Here is a 9,044-nt window from a genome sequence, read left to right as displayed (position 1 = left end):
ACATTTAAATACTCCCCAGGCACACCCAACCTTTTAATTAACAATATAAACATGAACAACTAATAATTTTGTAATCCGTGCACACAGTTTTATTTAAATTATTGTAACCTTTTTCAAGAAAACCTATGAATGTTTGCCGAAGTCATCGTCCATTCAAACTTGAAAAGCTTATTTTACGAAGTTACGCAATTCCCCACTCTACTCCATTGAAAAGCAGTCGTTTGACTTAAGTAAATACCGCAGTTTATACCGATCAAGATGTTTATTATTTATATAACGATTATTATGTCTAGCGATACCTGTATAATGCAGCGCGTTCAATAGTCCGCTTGACAGTGGGACCCTGGGCAGAAATGCGCGTCTCCGTCAAGGCAGGCGTGCCGCAGAGCACACTGGGTAACGGGAACCATGGCCGCTGCCAGTCACAAGCTGGTGTCCTTCATAAACATAAAAAATGTTAAGCTGTTTCTGAGACCTCTTCGGATTTCGTCAGTTTCTTTTAATCAGTATGGGACTCAGGTTTCTAATACGGAAGAAAAAATTACACACACTGGACAGGTAAATATTTTGAACAAAATGAAAGTTTATTTTATTTGGAATAACAACGACATGGTGTGTATTATAAGGTTCTGGTCCCTCTGACTCCGAATTGGATTCAGACGGTTTGAGACTGAGATTAGAGGAGTATCTATTAAAAGCAAACCCGTGCACAACCAAATAAACAACATCAGCCGTTGAGAATGTCAGGTTTTCCCAAATCACTTTGTTACTTGTCTCTTAAATATGTTCACACTATTAGTACATAAACTGCCCTTACGTTTTAGTCCTTTTGATTTTCCCCAGTATTTACGACACACTATTATTTGTAACACTCATTCCAACCTTTTAAATAACAAGCAAATGGCTAAATGTTTAAAAGACTGTGTATTTAGCAACTGTAGTTGTGAATGTTTGTCCCTCTTAAAACGTGTATTTGTTGGTAGCAATAGAGTAGATTTTTTTTAACAACTTACGTTGTGAATATATAGAAATATAACAGTTTTTGTTAATGATTCAGTTTAGTCACTTCTAAGATTCTTGTGTTTATTAGGGTCTGAGTTGGGTAAATCCCATACTTTATATTGGTATTGTTATTTTTTTCAAGCTAAAATTAGCATTTTTGTTATCAGTTGCATGCTAATCAGACTACAACTTGCATCTTTTCATCTTATTCTGAGTTGGCTCATGGGGAAGCTGGAGCCTATCCCAGCATGCAGAAGGCAGGAACAATCTCTAAACAGGGTGCCAGTCCGTCACAGCGTGAGCACACGTACACTAGGGGCTAATTTAGCATTGCTGCATTCCTTTGGACTGTGGGAGGAAACCAGTAAAGACACGAGGAGAACATGCACAGTCCATGCAGGAAAGACCCAGGACCTGAACTCCAGCCTCTAGGAGAAATTATAATAAAATTCCAGAGACTTTTAATTATTATGTACTTCACAGACAGTTTTACCCAAGGAGACTTCTGAGAATAGGATACATTATAATTTATACCTATGATTGCTGGGATGGGCTCCAGCTGTCCCTTGTCCATGATGTGGATAGGTGGGGTATGAAAATGGATGGATGGATGTGTTTTGTGAATAACAATTATATATACCTACACTGAAAACATACATACCACACACACTCTTGCATTAGGTTGAGGTCTCCCAGAAATGATTGAAATTGATACCTTTTTTTTATTAAGATGCAATTCAATTGGTTTAAAAATACAGCCAAGAGATTACTAACATCTTTAATGTATATTACTGCTTGAATTGAATGATTTTTACTTATTTGTTTTTATTAAATGTATTATTTACATATGACTATAAAGCCCCATTTTTAGCCATTCATTCAGTGTCCCTTAGCTTATCCTTAATTAGTCATGTCTAAATCGATCCAACCATTATCCAACCCGCTATATCCAAACAGAGGGTCACGGGTGTCTGCTGGAGCCAATCCCAGCCAACACAGGGTGCAAGGCAGGAACAAATCCCAGGCAGGGTGCCAGCCCACTGCAGGGCACACACACTCACACGCCAAGCACACACTAGGGACAATTTAGGATCGCCAATGCACCTAACCTACATGTCTTTGGACTGAGGGAGGAAACCGGAGCACCCGGAGGAAATCCCACTCAGACACGAGGAGAACCCAGGAAGCGAACCCAGGTCTCCTTACTGCGAGGCATCATGTCTAAATGCTAATTGGTTATCGGAGAAACCTCTGAGGCCTCATCTAGAATACTGTATGCAGTTTTGGCCTCCAGGACATAGCAGCGCTAGAAAAGGCCCAGAGAAGAGAGACTAGGCTCATTCCAGGGCTACAGGGGATGAATTATGAAGAAAGATTAAAAGAGTTGAGCCGTTTTAGTTTAAGCAAAAGAAGATTAAGAGGAGACATAATTGAAGTGTTTAAAATTATGAATGGAATTAGTGTAGTGGATTGAGACTGTGACTTTAAAATGAGCTCATCAACAACAAGGGGACACAATTGGATGCTTGTGAAGGGTAGGAAGGTTTTCTTTACACAGAGAACCATAGACACTTGGAATAAGCTACGAAGTAGGGTGGTAGTCAGTAGGACTTTAGGGACTTTCAAAACTAGATTTGATGTTTTTTTTAGAAGAATTAAAGCATAGGACTAGCGAGCTGTGTTTGGTTGAATGGCCTGTTCTCATCCAGATTGTTCTAATGTTCTAATTGCTTTAAGAAGTAAACTTACTAAACAGCAGGTTGATTTCCTTTTACTGTAGTGGACAACAAGGCATTCATTTTCTTCAAAGATTTATATTTGTTTAAATTGAAAGGTATACTGCTGTTAAAGCACCCTTTCTAGCTATGTGTGAACGATGATTTGTTAGCAGTAGAGAGTTTAAAGATGTGCACAGAATCTAAAGTTAAAGCTAGCTTACAATTGAAAGTAATATGTGAAGCACAGCACACACAACTTTTTTTATTCTCCCTGGTTCATATCCTTAGCTGCTGTTCAGCATCAGCAGCAATGTGTTTTTTAAGTTAGGATGCTTTTAGCTAAACCATGGTGTAGATATGACACTTGGCTTTAAAATTGTTTTACAACCCCAATTCCAATGAAGTTGGGACGTTGTGTACAACGTAAATAAAAACAGAATACAATGATTTGCAAATCCTTTTCAACCTATATTCAATTGAATACACTACGAAGACAGGATATCGAATGTTCAAACTGATAAAATTTATTGTTGTTTTGCAAATCTTCACTCATTCTGAAGTTGATGCCTGCAACACGTTCCAAAAAAGCTGGGACAGGGGCAGCAAAAGACTGGGAAAGTTGAGGAATGTTCAAAAAACATCTGTTTTGAACATTCCACAGGTGAACAGGTCAATTGGAAACAGGTGTTTATCATGATTGGGTATAAAAGGAGCATCCCCAAAAGGCTCAGTCGTTCACAAGCAAGGATGGGGCGAGGTTCACCACTTTGTGAACAACTGCGTGGGCAAATAGTCCAGCAGTTTAAGAACAACGTTTCTCAATGTACAATTGCAAGGAATCTAGGGATTTCATCATCTACTGTCCATAATATCATCAAAAGATTCAGAGAATCTCGAGAAATCTCTGCAGGTAAGCGGCAAGGCCAAATACCAACAGTGGATGCCCGTGACCTTCGATCCCTCAGGCAGCACTGCATTAAAAACCGACATCATTCTGTAAAGGATATTACCACATGGGCTCAGGAATATTTCAGAAAACCATTGTCAGTTAACACAGTTCGTCGCTACATCTACAAGTGCAAGTTAGAACTCTACCATGCAAAGCGAACGCCATATATCAACAACACCCAGAAACGCCGCCGGCTTCTCTGGGCCCGAGCTCATCTGAGATGGACTGACGCAAAATGGAAAAGTGTGCTGTGATCTGACGAGTCCACATTTCAAATTGTTTTTGGAAATCATGGTCGTCGTGTCCTCCTGGCCAAACAGGAAAAGGACCATCCGGATTGTTATCAGTGCAAAGTTCAAAAGCCAGCATCTGTGATGGTATGGGGGTGTTTTAGTGCCCATGGCATGGGTAACTTGCACATCTGTGAAGGCACCATTAATGCTGAAAGGTACGAACAGGTTTTGGAGCAACATATGCTGCCATCCAAGCGACGTCTTTTTCAGGGACGTCCCTGCTTATTTCAGCAGGACAATGCGAAGCCACATTCTGCATGTGTTACAACAGCGTGGCTTCGTAGTAAAAGAGTGTGGGTACTAGACTGGCCTGCCTGCAGTCCAGACCTGTCTCCCATTGAAAATGTGTGGCGCATTATGAAGCGCAAATTACAATAACGGAGACCCCGGACTGTTGAGCAACTGAAGTTGTACATCAAGCAAGAATGGGAAAGAATTCCACCTACACAGCTTCAACAATTAGTGCCCTCAGTTCCCAAATGCTTATTGAGTGTTGTTAAAAGGAAAGGTGATATAACACAGTGGTAAACATGCCCCTGTCCCAGCTTTTTTGGAACGTGTTGCAGGCATCAAATTCAAAATGAGTGAAGATTTGCAAAACAACAATAAAGTTTATCAGTTCGATATCTTGTCTTTGTAGTGTATTCAATTGAATATAGGTTGAAATGGATTTGCACAATATCCCAACTTCATTGGAATTGGGGTTGTAAATAACTGCATATATAAAATACCCCAGGAAAAACTGATCAAGTTATCTCTTTATTCAAATAAAAAAGACGAAAAACAGAAAACAGTGATATTACTGCAATGAATATCTGGCCTATGAGACAACATTGTGCAGTGTTTAAAAAAAAAAAAATAAAAGTGGGATTTTTAACATCATAATTTCATTTATAACCAAATTGTAAAGGTATCCAAATGAAGTATATACCCAAGCTATAACATGTCTTAGTACTCTCTATGCTTAAAAACATTAGATGTTCTGATGGAACGTTTATGAAATACTAGTTGTGTTACCAGGCCTCACTCAGTTAATCAGGTGAATCCGAAGTACTAAGTGCTTTTCTGTGTACAATATTTGTAGTTTTTTTTGGCTAAGGGCTAATATTATTGACAGGTCAAGTGTTTTTAAAGTTAAGACTTTGGACTTCAAACCCTCAGGTTGGTGGGTTCAAATCCCACTACTGACACTATGTGGCCGTAAACAAGCCATTTTTACCTGCCTGTGCTGTGCTGCAGTTAGAAAAACAAAATAAATGTAACCAAATGTATCTCAAATGTTGTACATTGCCTTAAATAAAAGCAGTGGTCAAATAATAAGTAATATCAATATTATTAGGCCACAGGAGCTGCTTACTCTTAGACACTATACACAATTGCCCATGAGAAAAACATTTGTTGGTGGTCATTGCAAAACACAATTTTACAGGAAAGGGCTTTCTTTTGAATTGAAATGAGCAATCTGTAGGAATAATGTGACATTTGAGTAGATGTTTTTATCATTATTAGATGCTTATAAATTTAATTTGTTTGTACTGTTTACTCATGTACAGTATTGTGTATATTGTGTTTATTGTCGCGTTTGGGCTCTTGAGTGGCACTGAAAGACAGCCAGGAGAGAACTGGGCAAAGAGACTTTTATTATTCTGGTATGTTAAGAAACAGTATTGGAGCTTTATTGTTCATTGGAGCATTATTCAAACACCCTGCAAACTTGACAACTTCTTAAGTTGTTTTGCTCCAAAGGCACAAACTGAACTGAAAGACGTCCTCCTCTGAAGTGTTCTGTTGAAGGGAGGTGGGAGCATAGCCATAGGCGATCTGGACAGAACAGCACAAAATAATACCTAAGTGTGCTGGTCTTGTAACACTGTGATTTATGAGTTACACACTCTTCTCTGCAGCTAGTCCTGCATGAGTAGGATTTTAGGTGGTTTGAAAGTGTATTTCTTTTCTATCTACCTGGTTCTGCCTTAATGTTTTAAATGTAAAGATTGAAGTTTGGTCAGTTTTCAGACTCACAAACTGGGTGCTGGGGGTTGACAGAGCAAAACAGATGACCAAGAGGAGAGAGTGAGCTGGTATGAACCTAATAGTGCCGCAAAAAACAACGCTTCCTTAATATTAAGCTTTGCTTCTTCCTTGAACTTCGCTGAACTTTGTCTTTCCATTATACAGAGTGACCATGTTTGTTTTTTTTTTCTGTCCAGAGCAATGCCCTGTCTTCAGTCATCTGTCTACTGTGTTGGTTAGTGGTGCTATCCAAGCAAGGTTAAGGCATTTTTGAGATTTTGAGGTATTTAGTTTTCCTGTGTGTGGGGGGGTGGGTGTACCCCTAAATATTGTTGTATTGAAATGTCCTTAGATGTACCGCCCTGTCAAATTTCAACTTCTGTCTAAACAGGAAATAGTGTTTTTATTGAGTTACTGGTTGAGACGGTCAACTTTATATTATAGATATACATAAACAAAATGAAGTTTTTTTTAAACAGTTTTTAGTCAGAATCTTTATTTCTGTGCAGCATATAAGGGAAGAAAAAGGAGGTCTAGCCTTCTTTTCCTAGCATTAAATAAGTCATTTACTTGAGGAAGGCAGGTAGTCCAAATAAAGCAGACTCTTGGAATGTGGGACTGCTTTTGATTATATTCAACCTCTTGCTAAGTTTGGATTTCTTTAGGATCTGGATCAGTTAAGCTGGTCATTTAAAGATGATATCAATGTTTATTTTTTTAATTAATGTGCTCATATTTGTATACAGGATTCCTCTAACACAAATTAGAAAGCAGGTACTTTCAGTAATACTTAGGTAGTGCATTGGATAATTCTGCTGTCTCACTGATCCATTGTACCTGGTTTGGATCCTATGCCTGATAGTTTTATGTGTGTGTGTGTGGGGGGTCCGAATTTTCTCTCTTTCTCTGCACATATTTTCAGGTACATACAGTGTGATGGCAAAGTGGTGGCACTGAGGCTAGGGATCTGCCAATTTGAATCCCGTAAACGCCAGAAGTGATTCTGCTCCATTGGGCCTTCAATCACGGCCCTTAACCTGCAATTGCTTCATCCTGGGCATGACGTTAATCTGCCTCCAGCCCCACAAGCAGGTCCTCCAAATTACAGGGAAAACTTGGGGTTTGGTGGCAGGATTGGCACTCCAGCCACTGTAAGAAAACCTCACACCTTTTCAGTGTGGTGCTGAGGTGTCACCCTCTGCATTGGGGTACCAATTGTTTCTTGTGTGGTGGGCACGTCAACGCGCTATCAGCGCATGCTCCCAACCCCCTCCGTCTCACACGTACAGTGCAAGGCAGGAACCAGCCCTGTATAAAGCACCTGTCCATCACAGTGTGCATTCACACACACCCTCAAGAGCCATTGGACCAGTATAGATAGTTAGTACTTTATTTCTCCCAAGAAGAAATTTAACTTTTAAAGACACTCAGGAAACACAGAAATCTAACAAACTACCCTCCTCAAACAAAACAAAATATTCAACTAACACACACATTTTTGGTGTGTGGGAAGAAAACCCAGCTATGCAGAAAAAGTGCAAGCTCAGCACTGCCCATGTTTGAATTTAAATCCAGGATGGTAGATCTTTGAGGTTAATCACTGCACCACCCTGCAGCCTGAAAATGAACATGCAGTAATGAGTAATCAGTTACTTTAGTTACTACATCTTTTATCCTAATATATAAATGTGAATTTCCCCCTGGGATTAATAAAGTATCTATCTATCTATCTATCTATCTATCTATCTATCTATCTATCTATCTATCTATCTATCTATCTATCTATCTATCTATCTATCTATCTATCTATCTATCTATCTATCTATCTCTAAATGTGCATAGTATTGTAATTTATTATAATGTGTTGAGAAAAAGAACACAATTTTACAGATCCGAGTGTCACTTTGGGTATAATTGGTAAGAAATGGTGGAAAATGAGCTTTTGTACTTTCTTTTCCCCACCTTGGACATCTTAAACTATATATATTAATAAAGTAAAGAACATTAAGGGGTAGTTAAAATACAACAGTTTAAATGCATACATGTGTTCAGTTTAATTACGTTTACAAAAGATTTGTGGTTTTTGAAATATTGATTTAGCTATTCACAATTTTTTTTTTTTTTAAGAGTTGGCCTAAAGTTTCCATAAAACATTTGAACTCAAAATAAAAATTCTTTTATTTCAGGCTTTTGATGGGAACGATTACAGAAGAGCTAGATTTATTGGCAAACAAAAGGAAGTAAGTACAGAGTTTATTGTTAATTTTTTACGTTTTGATTATTTACAGGCTACTGAATATATATGTAGGTTTTATTCTTTTATGAATTATCAGTCATTCATTTTCTATGTTGATTTCAGCCTATTATTGCTAAGAAATTGTTGCTTGAACTTCAACACATAACTGTATTAAATAACCAGGAAATAAGTTTTATTTGTGTGTTTATGTGGGTGTTTGTTCCAAAGATGTATTTGTTTAATCTTTGGGTGCCAGGCTTAGATATCTGAGCACAAAATTCATATAAAATTCCAATCCCTATTTATTTAGTATAAACAGATTGTGCAAATGTGGTTTTATGCATCGGGACCCAATAAACCATTGCATATTCCTCACCAAGCCATAAAATTAGGTATATATTATAATTATTAACTAACAACACATTATAAATTTTATTTTGTAATTGTTCATTCAGCAATAAATAGGATAAAATGCAGAAGCTACACTCATTCACACTGAGCCAGTTTAAAGTTGCCCATTAATGCAGTATAAACACCTTTGGGTTATGGGGTGAAATCAGAGTACCCAAAGATAAGCCATTCATGCAGAAAGTTGGACATAAAAGTTGGAAATGTAGGACTTTAAAACTGTGAGGTGTTGTGTGTTATCTTCAAGTACTCCAGGATACATTAAGTTACCAATCAACAACAAAAAAACGGCTGCTTTGCTTGATCTTCACCATCATTGTTCACTTCACTGAACATGCATTGAAACGCCGCTGAACACATTGCATATACATTGTGGCAGATGGCCAGGGATCTTGCCCCACTGGGACGCCTGGAACCTGGAGGGA

The 9,044-nt window shown here is 38.2% G+C and overlaps 1 protein-coding gene across 1 annotated transcript in view; it reads left to right on the top strand.

Annotated features, from left to right (window-relative positions):
• Positions 1 to 376: 376 nt before the first annotated feature.
• The window catches only part of ndufs6 (NADH:ubiquinone oxidoreductase subunit S6), a 28,527-nt gene continuing 19,859 nt past the window's right edge, over positions 377 to 9,044 (top strand). Inside the window, exons 1-2 of the mRNA XM_028817988.2 lie at positions 377 to 558; positions 8,162 to 8,215. Coding sequence (XP_028673821.1) covers positions 409 to 558; positions 8,162 to 8,215 — 204 coding nt within the window. The 5' untranslated portion in view covers positions 377 to 408. The remainder of the gene's footprint in view (positions 559 to 8,161; positions 8,216 to 9,044) is intronic.

Source organism: Erpetoichthys calabaricus, chromosome 13, assembly GCF_900747795.2.
Source record: "Erpetoichthys calabaricus chromosome 13, fErpCal1.3, whole genome shotgun sequence".
Classification (NCBI taxonomy): Eukaryota; Metazoa; Chordata; class Cladistia; order Polypteriformes; family Polypteridae; genus Erpetoichthys; species Erpetoichthys calabaricus.
Note: the sequence above shows the minus strand (reverse complement) of the source record. Positions and strands in the feature narration are given on the sequence as shown.